We start from the raw sequence: 16,473 nt of genomic DNA, 5'->3' as shown, positions 1-16,473 counted from the left end.
GCTGCCATCTGTTCTTCTCCCAGCAAAGTAGTCTCCTAGTGGCAGGGGGTAAAGTGGAGGAACCGTATGGTGCACCAGCAAGCTAAAGTGTACTTTTATTATACAGAAGTGGCTGTGGTTATTAACTAAAATAGGCTGGAAAAACAATAGATGCAGTACGGGCTATTTGTATATTTTATACACATTTAGATTCACTGTTAGATTTAACTTTGAATTGTTACATATAAACATAAACAGCTACATCTGTTGTTTTATATGAACTTCTGTCTTAAATGTAAGGAAAATTAGCTTAATATTAAAAAAAGAGGCTCTTGCCTTCTGCCAGGCCACCATTGTAAATAAGAATTTGTTCTTAATGACTTGCCTGGTTAAATAAAGGTTAAATAAAATAAAAATAAATAAAGAATATATGAGCTAGAAAGTTGTAACCACATTTTCACATTTGGCGCCTTATTGCAGCCTGCTACACAACAGTAACATGTGGAGCTGGTTGCACTGGCAGCTTAGCCTACTCAAGAGTTTCACACATTACTAGATTAAATCTCGATGATACGTAGGGATTAGTTGTTACTGAATATTTACACCCACTAACTGCCAGGTGTAACTTGTGTAGCAAACTGAACCCACTGCCACCTATAATATGGAATATGGTCAGTATTTCTGGCCTGAAATTTGATAAATGCTGTCTAATAATAATGATGAATAATGATGAAGATTTTAAAACAAACACAATATTTAAATGAATCCCATCAAGCATTTTCAAATCAGACTGTATGTGTATGGAAGGTGCAAAACTAGCCATCAGTGATACTCACCTTATGGGCCGCGGGTCAAATCTGGCCCCCGATAGTCAGCTGGGTGACCCCACAACCATTTCCTTATTCATACTAAAAACAAATTGATTCACACTGGGATTCATTTTCTTACTTTTAATATAAATACAGTGCCTGAGTGCTTAAAAAGCATCAAAATAGAGCTTGCATATAAAAAAAAGTGCCAGGAGAGGACTCGTGGATGCCCTGACAGAGGTCTGGTATAATCCCTGAATGTTCTCAATATTTAGAAATGCCTTGCGTACACCTGACCTATGTGGGACTGCAGCAGCTGCCCCCCTGCCTCCTGTCATTTTGCAAAAGTGGCCCCCGGGCAAAACAAGTTGAGTGTCCCTGTATTACATCCATCTCCTGTGCTCTCATGTATTTAACATCAAGCTCTGGATCTGACCTATCCTTGGCTCTTGGATGTGTATTTTAAATACAAAACTCAAAAATACATGAACAAATGCATTACTCTGATGTTTATTAAATAACTTAGTTTAGGCTGTATCATCAAACCAACAAAGCACTACTGCTGCTGCTTCAGTTTATCTCCAGTCCCTGATAGTGTTTATCAGTTTCATACAATCTAAACAATATTGTTTTTCTCTCATGAGCGTGTTTTTGTCCTCATCTTCTTGTCCCTCCTCTGCCTGTTTGTCCACTCAGCTATTAAAAGTGAAATCCTCAAGATAATCTCAGAAGGAGATTCAGGAATGTGTGCCAGGAGGACTGGGACGGGGGATAGGGACTAAATAAGGACAAAAATGAATGCTGCACCACTGAGAATACATTTCAGAGGAACTGCTGCCATGAATCACAATTTGCTTTAACTCGCATCCACTTGTTAGAGTTACACCGATCTGAACTTCATGATTCCTTTGATACTTTACCCAGGTGGGTACATGATTTTGCCAAAATAGGTGCTACAACATGAGGCTGGATCCAAGCTGCACCGTTTAACATGAGAGCTCTTTGATCAGCTTACAGTTTAATAGTTTGTGCTGCTTTCAGATGATGCAAGTGTGTGTATAGCTTCCACTGATGCACTGGATTGCTTCTGTATGTAGCACTGTAAATACTGAGCACTGAGCTGAGGGGAGTGTTGCCCTTCAGCACTACTGGAGAGTTGCAAGATGTGCAAGAAAATCTTTTGAGTTTCAGCCTTTCAAAACACAAACATTCAACTATTTGTACTTAAATCTTCAGCAGATTATCGTAACTTTTTTGTGTACAGATAGTGACAAATGTGCATTTCTTTACTGATAAGGGAAACAGTTATGAAATTGCCAGTCTGGCATGTTTGTTTATCGCTTGTAAAAATCCAGTTTAATAGCACCTAATCATAATATTGTAATTGATAATACATTCAGTGATAAACAACATAATGAATTTACATATTCATGTAATACATGCTAGACTGTGAAATATCATTCAATTTTAATTCTTAAATCTGTGTCCACTGTCAGTTTTTAACAGCTGTTCTCAGTCACATTGTTATGCTGGTGCTACTTATTTTAAATCTGCATTTGGCAACATTTCGTTTAAGATAAGATCAGTCTTAACAGCTTAAACCACACGTTGGTGCTGAGCATTGTATTGTTCCTAATTGACACCCTGTAGATTTGCTCAAATTATTCTTGTGCTGTCAAGTGTTGTCACTGGTGGGAGACAAGGGAGTCGTAAATTAATATTTAAGAGCAGAACATACATCTTGCTCCCGAGCAGCAGCAAGTGAGACTTTCTACAATTATTGTGCAGAGAAAATATGTTTTCCTCATCATCTCCACCTCCCACTGTGTTCGGGGGTGGAGTATTGCCAAAACTTTAAATGAAAACAAAAGAAAACCCATTAAAAACAAGTTGCCAAAAAGACTTTTCCTCTTATCTGCAAATTCCAGTTCTTCGTTCAAAATAAACACACAGTCCATCTCGCAGTACAGAATGATATGGAGGGTAAAATGCTCAAAAACCATGTAGATCATTCAGAAATTAACAGTAAATTTTCAGTACTTCTTAATGTTGAGTTAAGATTACATAAGCATTGCATAATGAGACTCCTCTTGTATGAAAGGATGATGGTAGTCTGGATTGAATCATTGAACTATGCAAAGATCTTAGTGATGAACTCCCGGAAACGTTTGGCATACTGCTCTGGATGAACTGTTGAGATCTCTGCTCCTGCCTGCACAAACACACACAGAGACAGTCGATTAGAGGAAACTGAATCTCAAATGAAAGCCTTACAGGATAGAGATGTGAGGACAGCATATGCCAACCAGCCCCTTTAAAGAGTCTCTCACCCCGTGTTTGACAGCCTTGGCAGCATGAGCAGCTTTCTTCTTGGTGTCGTACTGCGTCAGCACGTCAATCAGACCCATAAAATACACCTCCCTCTGGGGTGCACCTACATGAGAGTGATTCACAGCAGCTGGTGAGAGATATGCACATATGATCTTATCTGCTGGTATCCCAGCACGAGAAGAGGTTTAAGTGTATTGCAGTACAGGGTTCCTACAACCAGTGGTGGATTGTCCTAAAGGCAACATAGGCTAGAGTGCCACCCATAGGGATGGCACCAAAATGACACCCAAAAGGAAATATTCTTTTTGACATTAAAAAAACAAAAAACGCCAAACATAAAGGAAAAACGATTCAAAGATCTAATGCTAACAGTCGGTCTGTAGTAGTGGTACCACCTCTTGTCTTGGCAATGCAGTTCACCCTAATGTCTTTATCAGCAAGTGATCATCAAGAGCTCCTTTTACACCACCCCCCCATGACAGGAATTTCATGCTGCTATGCTGTTATGATACAATGGCGGAATGGGGGAGAGAGTTGTCACAGCTTTAAGATGGTATCTGAGGATATAACACCGCCAAAACAAGGTCTGTATAAACAGGACAGCTGGCAGGATGGGATCATAGGCAGCACAGGTGTGATGTTTTGACAACATGTTATGCGTGCGATCCACTGCGGGAGATTTTAAAAGTAGCTGATAGCAGTTAGCAGCTAACTCAAAGAAGAACAGCAGCTGAAAATTAGGAAAACATTAAGGAACAGGAGCTCCTTACCCTCTGAGCAGAGGACAAGATCAGCCGCCATACATCAGGGACAGTAAATGATTATTATTGCCATGTTAATGTCTTTGTTATTGTTTATAAAACGCTGCCAACGCATACATTGTATGTCACACTAGAGGCCGACGCTGTTGTTTTATATGTGCGTCACACCTCTTGATTCTGTGATGCCGGTATGCTGTCTAAAAATCACACATAGGAGAGGCATAATGCCACTGTTGTTTGGTTCTGTGTAAAAATACAAAGGTGGTATAAAGACAGGACTTCGTAAAGGCCCTGTAACACGATCTCTGTGTAAAGAAGGCTACAGTCAGACCTTGCTAGGGCATCGATGGGTGTGGTGGAGTGTATGTGGAGAGCATTAGAGGAAGAGAAAATGGAAAGGCAGAAGCCATCTGGGAGGCAGTGCATTAAAAAAAAGGAAAAAATGCTAATTTGCATATACCATTTTCTTTTATTGTTTACTTATTAGCTTAGTTGTTTATTTTCATTAGCTCTTGTTCTTATTTGTAATAAAAACAATAAATTATAATAATAACAATATTTCTGTTCTTGGGGGGCTGAGACAGGTGAAGCTTGCCCAGGACTCTGAACTTGCAAAGCCCGGCACTGCCTATAACCTACTTCAACTCACCAGAGACATGTCAGTTGTCAGGACTCACCTACGGCGCTTTGAATAGCATACACATCCACATAAGGGTCAAACTCGCCAGGACCCATGGGCTTAAAGGAGTTCATATAGCCGCCGATACCCTCAGGTGACGTGGATCCTGGAGCGGGAGCCAAGCCGTTTTCATCCTCCTCTTCCTCTTCATAGGACGACTCCATCTCCTCCTCCTCCTCCCTCTCAGCCCGCTCCACATCATGGATTCCCAGCAGCAGGCTGTAATCCATGATCCTCATACGCACCAGAAACTGCAGTGAGAGGATCACATACACATGCACAAATCATGTCAGGGAAAACAACGCCTGCATTCTTCTTTAACACTGTTTTTGTACCTCAATATCTCTGTTGAGCTTGTCCATGATCTTCTCCCTCTCCTCATCGCTCACGTAAACTTTTTGCATGTTATTCCTGAAGTCTACATCCTTGTAAGTGGGCAGCTCCTTCACCTGGAAATACAGAGTGAAGGTCATCCACTGTGAATTTACATTTAGCCTAGAGATCACAATATTCATTAGCATTTTTCTCATTAAAACACAATCAGCCGTCCTATTTTCAGTGGTATAAAAGTCAAACGACATTACCCCCAAATATTGTTTTCAGAATCAGCACAGTTGGAAAGATCAAAGGTCTCCACAGCCCTGCAGTCATTAAAACTCGATCCATTCAATGCAATCCATTCTATTTTTCCATCTTATCGAGGTCAGGGCAAACAGAGGGGCTCTTGTGTTATTTAAAGTCTACTGCTAAGTTTTTTTCTGGGAAAACATTTTGAAAAAATCTAATATTAAAATCACTTTTGTCACAAACAATTAAAATTAGATACAATACAGGCAATGTGATTTCACACTCTGCCCTCAGTCACACATTTCAGACAGTAAATGTCTCTTATTTGTCGTTAGAGATACAGCATGTCAAACTGAGGCAAACAGCATGAATGTACACTCACACCTGCAGACGGGCTGGTGGCACAGCTGCAGTCGATTCTACCTTGTTAACTTGTCCTCGTTAAGCATGCAACAAAGAGTTATAGATTTAATTACACTTTTCTCCATTTACTTACAGTTCTCTGAGACCTTGCCATCATTCTTTCACTTCCGAGGGTCTTAACATTTCTAATTTTGGTTAGAAAATTAGCATCGAACTGGTTCAGGGAGCTCTTAAGAGGGCATACAGCCAATTTTACAAGAGAAAGTCAGTTTACTCTTCAGGAGAAATACCAATCTGCCTGTAAAAACAGTTGAGTTGACATTGTCTGAGGGGGAGGTACATGGGAAATTTATATGGAGGCACAGTACACATCACTGGAGCACCACTTTAAAAAGTGTAGACCAGAAAATCATTTTCGTGGTGTAAATAATACTGAACCTAACTTTTAGTTTACAGCAACATTCTTCCTTTAACAAGTCAGGGAATACAGCAGCTGTGCCAAACTTTTTCTTTTCCTTGTTTTCAGTGTTTTATGAAATATCTGACCACGTTAATTAAAGGTAACTCAGCTACTCTTGCAAAATCTAATTCATTATCTTTTCAGTGAGTCTGTGTGACATCAAAAAAAAAAAAAGCATGGTGACGTGAGTATAAAATGACTTTTCTTTTTGTGGCATCCATATCAGCAAACTGTCTCTTAAAGCCCAGGCACATCAAACCAACTTCAGATAACTAGCGGTTATGAAAGCAGACTGTTGCGTCACCTCACATCACCCCCATCTCGGCCAAAAAGTAGCACATGAACATGTCGCAAAAACGCCAGCCAACAGCCAACCAACACGTATGTTCTGCGCCTGCATGAGAAGAAATATCTCTACAGATCAGCAGACAGCATCAGTGGAATCTTTAGCCAAAAAGGAAACCAGAAGACTACTCTTACCTTTCTTGCATTTCACACAGCACTTAGAAAAAATTTGAACATCCACAACTCCCACCTCCCTCCAAAGGCCTACTCCCCCCTCCTCCATTACGTCCTCATTACATCTATGATAGATGTAGGCGTTGGCAAGGTAACGCAACCCCGGAGTTTTAAGACTCAACCGGAGTCAGTGATGACTGATGAGTTTTAGAATAGGGTTACAGTGCTAACGTTAGATAGTAGCGTTAACGTTACTAGTAAGTGGAAACACACAAGTTACGCGAGCGGTTACGTCAGTCGGAGGCCTCTACGTGGAGAAGACAGACAGGACGCTCGGCCAATCATTGCATTCGGTCCGTATGCAATGATTGGTCGGAGTTTTCTTAAAAGCATATGAGAATGGTATAAGTGAGTTTTTATCTCTGGTGGAATTCACTTACATTTTAGTATGCCATCAGCTTATTAATAGCATTTTAACCTAAACAAAGAAAAGTGCAAAAATTTCCAGAAAGGTAAGTGTCACTTTAATGTTAGTCAGCCTGTTAGCACATTAACAACACAATCCAATGTTGAAAGAACAGAGCAACGCAAACCATCATGAAATGTTTCTGTTGAATAGCTCAATGGCTAAAGAAGAAAGAATCTACCTTATATAACAAGTTTGTTTGGGTCTCACTCCCTCTTGACTTTAGCTGTTTGTTTACTTTTCTCAATTCTGTTTCTGTTTTCTGTTCCGCTGTTGCCAAATAAAAAAAGGTGATGAGGGGCAATTGTGCAGGACACACTGCACCGACGAGGGCTGCAGATGCTCACTGACAACCCAACTTTGACTTTGCTTGGTGTGCTATGGACTTATAGTGTTGTTATATTGATTCGTAACCCCCAACTCACCTGCTACTCAGCTTTCACATTAGTAATATTATTCTGTACAGGAATAGACTTGTGTCATCATCTACGTGAAATTTGTTTCTGTTGTTACAATAGTATAGAAAAGATCGCCAATCCCAAGATCCCAAACCTCTACAATGGAGTCAACCTTCTGCCTGCTATGATTTATATTTTGGAGACAATGACAAGAACGACCTTCTTGCCTGTCTTCCTATGTTATCACCCATGGTTGTGCAGGTCAGAAGATGGACGAGACTGGTGGTGGCATTGAGAAATGTCTTTGCAACTCTACTTGCTGATAGCTTCTTGCGTTAAAAAGCAGTCAACTTCCATGTGTTGGTTTTCACACCTGATGTGAACCTTACCCGAGTACACATGAACCATACTGAGACCACCTTTTTGATGAACTATGCCCAGGTACGGTAGGAAGTGTTCACTCTAATCAAACACTCTATACCCTTTGTGTGTACTCTGTGTACTCTGATCCAAGTCGCTGATGTGAAAGCCTCCCTAAACTCTTCAAGACAAAATTCATGCTTGCTTGTTACTGAAAGCTTTGGTAAACTGCCAATAATCTTCACAGTTGCAGAAAGTACAGTTCAGCTAGAGCTTTTCATATAACCTTTACCTTAATTTGATCTCACCTTCTCTTTAAAACTTGCTTCACGAGACACGAGGGATCCCTGAGGGAAAAAAAACCCAGTTACTAAGAGGCCACAATACTACAAAAACCATATTTACCTTCACAATCCTGGCTAATTTTCTATCAGTTACAAGCCCCTGAGAGGCAGTTTCTTCATACATGATACATGAATGGCCATATATTCAACAGTCAGGTTGGGAAAATAAGCCAAGGCAAAACTAAAAACTCAGATGCTTCAACAGGCCAGGCTGCCAGTGTCCCATTAATAATAAGATGTCTGTTCTGATTACTCTCTCTGAATCCTCATCTAGCTGCACGCCTCCTGCTGGATTTACCTTGAGGTCATACTTCCTGTGTACGTGCAGTCTGTGGCTGAACATGTTCCTCATAACTAACAGGTAGGTGTCCTCGTTCTCCACAGTGACTCTGTACATGGCCAGGAACTGAGGGAGCAGCGTACTGCCGTGGCAGGTGACGATGTGCTAGAAGAGACAAACATTGAATACCCAGTGAATGATGGGAAAATAAAGGATGCGTCAGCCCAAAATGTAGCACAATAAGGGAATGTTTGGATGTAGTATGCCTGTTTTGGTTGTTCTTGTGCAAGCACACGAGTGAGGTGATACACAGTCCTGCCAATAATTTCACACCATTCTAATGAGCTACAGGTGGCAGTAAGAAAGTTGCAGAGAAACGCAACAATATGCCAGAAAAGGCACAGAAGAAGTAGACTGCCAGCATGGGGGTAACAGGCCCCCCAGAGCAGTGCTGGACTTTGATGCCAATTTGACGTAATGGCTAAATCGTGTAACTACAACTTCCAGGTCTGTCATGGGATGTCATTGGGCCCAAACAGACTTTTCCTCATAGGCTTACATTGGGAAGGAAAGATCTGTAAATCAAAGGATGCATTTTTTGAGAATCACAACCAACCTTTGTTCTCAGGATTTGGTCCGTTCTGTCCAATAACATTTCAGAGTCTAGAAACTTCAAGTTAGCAGAGGGCTAAACCGTAGTTGCCAGCTCGGACGGAAAAAGTTCCTAGTGCTCTTGCTCTGTGGGCCCGATGATGCAAAGGATTGAACTTTTTTCGCTTCATGCACCACTGAGCACCTTTTTATAGAAATGAGCAGGACCCGTCTCCAGTGCTGTATCCAGTTCTCTTTACACATTCATGGGATGTAAACAATGCTGGATTTAATTTGCTTTGCGAGAGTTTTATGTGGAAGAAAATGCATTAAACTCCTGAATGAATGAAAATTAAACTTTTGTCTGTTCACTTAAAAACTGTACGGGGCTCTACTACATTTTTCTGGAGCTTTTAACCACATTTCATGGCCTCCATCAGGGATTTGCGTACTCTGAGCAAATTTCATCCACTGAAGACCGTGAGATGCAGTTCAAGGCTCTGGAAAAAGCTGATTAAACTATGATTGTTTTTTTGTTTTTTTTAAAGATTTTTTTTGGGCATTTTTAAGCCTTTAATTGATAGGACAGACAAGCATGAAAGGGGGAGAGAGAGAGAGAGAGGGAGCGACATGCAGCAAAGGGCCACAGGCTGGAGTCAAACCCGGGCCGCTGTGGCAACAGCCTTGTACATGGGGCACCTGCTCTACCACTAAGCCACCGATGCACCAAACTATGATTGTTTTTCTTTTCTTTTTCTTTTTTTTCATGATTCTTGTGGGATAGCATTTGTCTTCAAACATTTTCACATAGCTATAAGCCTTCTTGGCGGCACGGTCGTACAGTGATTAGCAATGTTGCCTCACAGCAAGAGGGTTCCTGGTTCGAACTCGGGTTGGGGGAGTCCCCTTGTACAGAGTTTGCATGTTCTCCCCGTGTCAGCATGGGTTTTGTCCGGGTACTCCAGCTTCCTCCCACAGTCCAAAGACAAGACAAGACAGGCAGGTTAGGTCAACTGGTGACTCTAAATTGGCTGTAGGTGTGAATGTGAGTGTGAATGGTTGTTTGTCCATGTTTGCCCATGCCCAATGTTGTTTGTCTACCCCTTTTCCACCAAAGGGTTGTGTCAGCCCTGTGATAGTCCTGGCGTCCTGTCCAGGGTGTACCCTGCCTCTCGCCCAATGTCAGCTGGGATAGGCTCCAGCCCCTCCGCGTCTCCAGGACAAGCGGTTACACAAAAAGGAATGCATGAATGTAAAGGCCTTTTTTCAAGAGATATCTGACAGGTCACATTGTCTTTCTGTAGGCCTACTCACTGTGTCCCAGCCCCTTTTGTGTTTTATAACAAATATAGTCTTGTACCTCACAGTATTCCAATTCAGTTCCCAAGAGGTAGAACGTCTACCACCAGGGTTCTGCACAGGTGTGTTGAATACAATAGCTGCAATGATTAATTGTTTAATCAGTCAGTTATTAGCTGTTAAAGGGTTGGAGCCAAGCAAACTTATCTGATAATTAATTAGTTGGATTGAGTAATTTAAGAGAAGAACAAAAAAGTCAAAATTCTCTGATTCAGGCTTCTTAAATGTGAATATTCATTAGTTTATTTGCTCCTCTGTGAGAGTGAACTAAATATCTTTTGTTTGTGGACAAAACAAGACATTTGAGGACGTCATGTTGGGCTGTGGGAAACAATGATCCACATGTGTCACCATTTTCTGACATTTCACAGACCAATGCAGGAATCCATTAATTTAAAAAAATAAACAACAGATCAATTGACAAAAATAATAGTTAGTTGCAGCCCTCTAGCAACTGCCAATGATCAGAAAGGGACTGGTTACTTCTACCTGTCTGCCATTGCTGAGCCGTGTACGATCGGATTAAGGTTGGATAGACCAAAAGCTCAGAATAAAATGAAACGCTGCATAGATCTAAGAAAGAAACCTTTTCTATCAACATATCACAGTCGGAAAAGAACAGTAAATAATAAAATTAATGATGGCTGATTCTGATTTAGCTGATTCAGTTTCCGGGTCCTGGCATTGTGCATGCTGGCTCGCTGTTACACTGTCAAGGCTTACTGGGACACTTGAATAGAACGGATAAGTGATAACAAATGTGCTTTTTCTGCTGTGACAAGACAAAATATCTGCTGTGAAAAAGGTCTGTTTGGACAAACATACTTCATTACACCCCAGTACATCAGCAAAAAATACTGTGTTTATTTTGCCAACGTGTAGCATCAGATATTATTCTGTTTAGTTAAGTGCCTTTAGAGTACATCTTGCCCTCTTCTTTCCCATCAGTCTGCTCTTTATAAATGTGTGTGGAAACAGAAACAGTCGTGACAGCATGTCTTTGCTTTATATTAGATATCTTTATAAACTGTAATTTAAATGACAAAACAGCTCTGGTCATGTTTCACTTGTTGTAGAAGAAAAACTGCTTGAAATTCAAACACTCATCCTTTAGCTCTGATGTTGTAAAACCTTTGCCATAGCAACCAGGGTTTTCATAGAAAGAGCACATTGAAATTTTCTACAAAAGACGAAGGACAGAAAGCGTAGAAAAATTTGTGACTAATGAAATGTATGATCAGATTTTAATGACCGCAGTTAATCACAAACTAGGAAATAGATTGATTAAGATAATGTTTTGTTTACTGTGAAAGGACATTTAAACCTCCTCACCATGACTAAGCTTTCCACCCTGTGCCTGTCCTACCTGGTGATACTCAGAAAGGATGTTGTGCATTTCCTCCACCTCCTCACTGGAGATTTCTTTTACTACCAAAGTACGGTCGTATGACGTCCGCAGCAGACCCACGCGCTGCCCCTCCTCGTCTTTTAGCGGAGGACTGCGGGCCAGAGACACCTGTTGGAGAGAGGGAGGATGGCATCTCTGAGCAGTGGCACCGTGTGACATCAGCAGCACAACACATCAGCCAAGTGAAATGTTTTGTACTGTTTTAAACTGTTCTCATCCAAACACTGAAACACAATTAATGTTGCAAACAGATGGGACATTCTGACATGTAAGGCATATTTGTTTCATCATGCCGGAACACAAAAACACACAATGTTTCAAGACATTTGCTGCATCAGTCTTGTCCATATGCAGAACTTAAGCTTTCATCAGCACATAGTTTAAAGTGCACTTACAGTACGCCTCACCTAGTAATTGTGTGCTAAGCAAATGTGTACTGAGCAGAGCAGATGATGACTCTGTCTGCCACCTGCCACATGCAAATATCACACAAAGAAATGCAAATTTGAAAGGGAGCAGCCTGACACACGCAGAACAGTGTCTGGTTTTTCAGAAAAGAAAAAAAAAAACACTGGAGAACCTAAGGTGCTTTGTGTTTGTTCAAATCTGTCTCTCTGTTTTCCACCTTGTTACCTTGTTCATGTTTCATTTTGGCACAATCAAATGTTAGTAATCATACCTGGTAATCCTGGTCCTCAATTCCAAAGCGCTCTCGCAGGTTTCTGAACACCTGTGGACAGTAGTCTTTGAATTTGAACTGTCCTGGAAGATTCTCTCTGAGAAACAAAGACATTTTAACACATGAAGTAAGAACAATATAGCTTGATATACAGTGTTGCAACATTCCTCACACAGCATCTGATCAGCAACTGTACTTGATTATGAGATTTACAGGGGCTACCAATGCTTCATACTAAAAAAAAAAAGATCTCCCTTTATCTTTTTCTTACAGCACATATATTTTAAATCAGCGCACAAAAACAAAACATGGTCAAATCATGTGATCAAAAGGATTTCACATGGTTTAAATGCCTGCTGTTTTGTGCAGATGTTTCTACACTGGTACACTCTTCCAAGCAGAGACAGTAACCAATTACAAATAGTGTTTATTAATTAATACCATAAATGTGTGCATGCTTTAATGCCAGTAAAAAAGAATTCCATATGTATTTAATGGCATGCTGATGTCAAGCATGGATGGATTGCTAAACTGGCCTTTTGGACACAGGCCCAGGGGCTCAAAGTGTCATGGACCACCTGGCCTTTATCTGCACAATGTCACTCAAATTACTGACGGGGAAGAGACCCTTGAAAAGAGACACAAAAATACCACAAAGAGATGTAAAGAGACACAAAATAACTGCAAAACAACCACAAAGACACACAAAAGGATGGGACAAAAAGGCACAAAACCTCAAAAAGGGGGATAATGACAACACAGAAATGCATAACAACAACAACAAAAAGAGGCAAAAGCACCACCCGGTCTGTGTGTCGGAGAGGTGGTGGGGCCATTTGCATATATGTGTCCAGAGGCCGATTGTTTTAAAATCCACCCCTGGTGTCAAGTCTGCTGGTTTATTAATTGTCCAGATTAACAATTTCATCACAGTTAAGTTTAAACGATCTGACTGAGTTCTCTTCAGCACCCTTATTTTTCCACAGTAGGCAATATGAAAAACACTTGAGTAAATCTCTCCAAGGTAACAGCACTTTTTCAACTTGAAAACATATTTTATTGTTCTTCCCACCTCTGTTTATAAGTCTTTACACGACCCAGATTCCTGGATGGATTAAAGGATTATTCAAAGCCACTCAAGTTTTCTAGACTCCATCTGTATAGAAACTGAACTTCAGGGCAGACTGAGTGTACAGCACAGCTTTTATAAACAGTTATTCTGAAGCAGCTTTTGTCTAAGACTTTGTCTGACTGATGCTCATCCTCTGCGAGCCCTGCAACCTTTCTGATGAATTCATCAATATAGCTTTTTTTCTGTTTTGTTTGGACTAAACTTCTGAATGTTGCGGTGTTACACAACCACTGAAACAACTGCCTGTCCAACCCTGGTGTACAGTTTCATTCTTTTACATCACCTTGACAAAGTTGCATTCAGCACACCATCCTCAAGACAAGCTAAATTATTATGTCTTTCATCTTTTTGGGCTAGTTATTGTTAGTGGTAATGTTTGGTACTATTGAAGGTATTGTTAGTGTATAAAAACATCGTTGTTCTCTAAAGAGGGGCTGCAATTCCTGATAAGCACAGGCAGGCAAATAAATCACAGGAGCCTCAAAATCTGTGCAAATCACAGGAAGCAGGATGAAGGTTCCTACAATGAGACGGACAGAGCTGAGTGGAGCACAGTACTTGTTGAAGAGGTGGTTGCTGACTTTGATCTTGGTGCTGGCTTTGAAGTCGTCTGGGAGCAGCATGACAGGTACAGGCACCTGACTCAGGTCATTAATCTGCGCGTGAGATCAGTGGATGAAGAGTTAATAAACATATTGACACACAGTTAAAAATTTATAATGTCAGTGAGCAGCCCACGCACCTACCGAGTGATTGACTCCCCACATCAGCACGCTCAGCACGGGGTCACTGGCTCGGAAAACCTTCACTTTCTGCTGCACGAAGTGTTTCTTCTTGGTTTTCCGTTTGGGCGCCAGAGTGTTGAGAGGGTTGGAGGTGGCACCAGGAGACGACATCGCACTTCTACGCGTATCTCAGTGTGTGAGCCTGAGCAGGGTTTGACTTGTCATCTGTAGCGTCCTGTCTATGTAAAGCAGCGTGCAGTCCGCCTCATACAGTAGGAGTCTGTGCAGCTGCAACGTGCTGTGAACCGGCTTAACACCTCCTGGTTCAGAGACTGAGGTCGATTCAGTGCAACAACAATGCAATCAAACACCGGCGACCTCGGGACAACACCAGCATTGCAGGTTGAAGGGGAGACCAGGGGCAAGTGTAACACTCTTGGGTCATCACTCAAAAACCTCTTGAATAATATGGGTGTATTTTTCATGTAGCTAACTTCTGTTAACAATCATCAAATGTTTTTACGAGCAATGTTAGACTCACAATATTGATTGAAACACCAGAATTCGAATTTTACATCTGCCCCCATGCAGCACACTTAATACCTTCATATAAATACTAACCTAAATACTTGCTAAGTCCCGCCCCCAGACGCAGACTGGCCAATATAATGTAGCATCAGGCCGACTCAGACCAGGGTCAGACAACAACACAGCTGCACTCCATTAGTGTTATGTCATTCGCGAATGAATCATTCAAAAGAACAAATCTGTAACCCTGATCCCTGAGTGATTCAGATAATTTCTTCTCAGCGATACACTTTCATAGGGACCGTTTTCTCCAAGCTAACAGCTAATGTAGCCAGGAGTCAAGCCACATGAACACAATCACACACCTCCCCACTGTTTTAACAGACTTAGTTTCCAGATAAACAAATTTAAAACTTTAGGCTGGCCAGTAATGAGACTCACCAGTGCAGGGCAGACGCAGCAGCAGCTCAGCCGTGTATCAGTTCAGTGAGTTGGACTACGCAATACACAGTCATGGCTCCTCCCGCCAAGCACTGAACGATTCGGTGAACGAATCTTTTTAATGAACTGATTCTAGTGATTCAGTAACATCTAAAGAACTGCTTTGCCAATCATATACACTCCATTGACTCTAATGTAATCGTTTCAGATTTACTTCATTTTCCGTCTGGTTTTGTGGATTTGGAGCTAAATGTTGTGCCTGAGGCACATCATGTATTAATGATACTTGTTACCTGGAGAGGTTGGAGAAAGATATACATTTCTTCTCTCTTCCAAAACCAAAATCAGACCCTGAAAAGTGTAGGGTTAGCAAGCTAGCTACTGAAGATATAGCCTACTCAATGTATACACATGCTGCTTTTGCTTTTTAATGATTAGAACAGTGAATAAAGACCGACCCTGTTGTACAGGAACCAGTGAAGGGAAGCAGGGAAACTTTGATGATTTTTAACCAGCTGTGTGTCATCACATTGTGTGCAGATAAACTGTGTTTGACTTCCCCCGGAGATCAGTTTGACATCCTGGATATATCCTTCAAATACAGACTGTAGACCCCTCTGTCTGCTTCTCTCCAGAATCACTGTTTCATTTTCCCAAAAATATGATAATATTTCTTCAGGGAGTGCAGTTAATTACAGTGTGGGCTCCACGCTTACTACGACAGCTTGTTGGACCATCACAAAGGGAAGTGGCTTAGCAAAAGGTCATTTAATTCCCAAGGAATATAGATAAAACAATTTAACATCAATTGAACAGTCAATTGCAGTTTAATTAAAACAGCGTAATTAATCTCATAATTCTACAAATATAAAACACAACTTTGACAAATATGAGACATCAGTTTTTCTGTTGGCAGGCACAGAGGAAGCGCCACAGAGCACCTGCTGTTTCATGGTGACTGGTGCAATTTTAGGTGTAACAGAGGCCCCCAGTCTCCATGAAACAATGTGCAGCCATAGCCTAATCTTTACTCACGTCATGCATATGATGTGTGACTGACTTTTAGTGGTGCAAAGTAACTAAGTAGCCAACATTACCACAAGTAGCTTCTGTACTTGTTTATTTATATAGCACATTTATAAACAACTGCAGTTGACCCAAGTGCTGCACAAAATAAAAGAATGGCACACAGATATATAGCAATGTAACACAAATATAAAACGGAATGACATCAGGAAGAACAACTACATACTTTTAAAATACTAAAACATTAAAACCAGAACAGCCAAAGGCCATTGAAAACATGTACGTCTTAAGATTTGTCTTCAAAGTGTGGGAGTGGGAACATTTGATT

The 16,473-nt window shown here is 41.0% G+C and overlaps 1 protein-coding gene across 1 annotated transcript; it reads right to left on the bottom strand.

Moving 5' to 3' along the window:
• Nucleotides 1–2,117: 2,117 nt before the first annotated feature.
• Nucleotides 2,118–14,491, bottom strand: LOC117256586 (phosphatidylinositol 5-phosphate 4-kinase type-2 gamma-like). Its single transcript, XM_033626085.2, has 10 exons — nt 14,172–14,491; nt 13,984–14,081; nt 12,294–12,390; nt 11,573–11,722; nt 8,275–8,421; nt 7,941–7,979; nt 4,895–5,008; nt 4,558–4,810; nt 3,119–3,222; nt 2,118–3,000 (listed from the first exon to the last, which is right to left on the bottom strand). The coding sequence occupies exons 1-10, from the start codon at nt 14,319–14,321 to the stop codon at nt 2,920–2,922; spliced, it is 1,233 nt and encodes a 410-aa protein (XP_033481976.1). The 5' UTR covers nt 14,322–14,491; the 3' UTR covers nt 2,118–2,919.
• Nucleotides 14,492–16,473: the final 1,982 nt, after the last annotated feature.

This window comes from Epinephelus lanceolatus, chromosome 1, assembly GCF_041903045.1.
Source record: "Epinephelus lanceolatus isolate andai-2023 chromosome 1, ASM4190304v1, whole genome shotgun sequence".
In the NCBI taxonomy this organism is placed as follows: domain Eukaryota; kingdom Metazoa; phylum Chordata; class Actinopteri; order Perciformes; family Serranidae; genus Epinephelus; species Epinephelus lanceolatus.
Note: the sequence above shows the minus strand (reverse complement) of the source record. Positions and strands in the feature narration are given on the sequence as shown.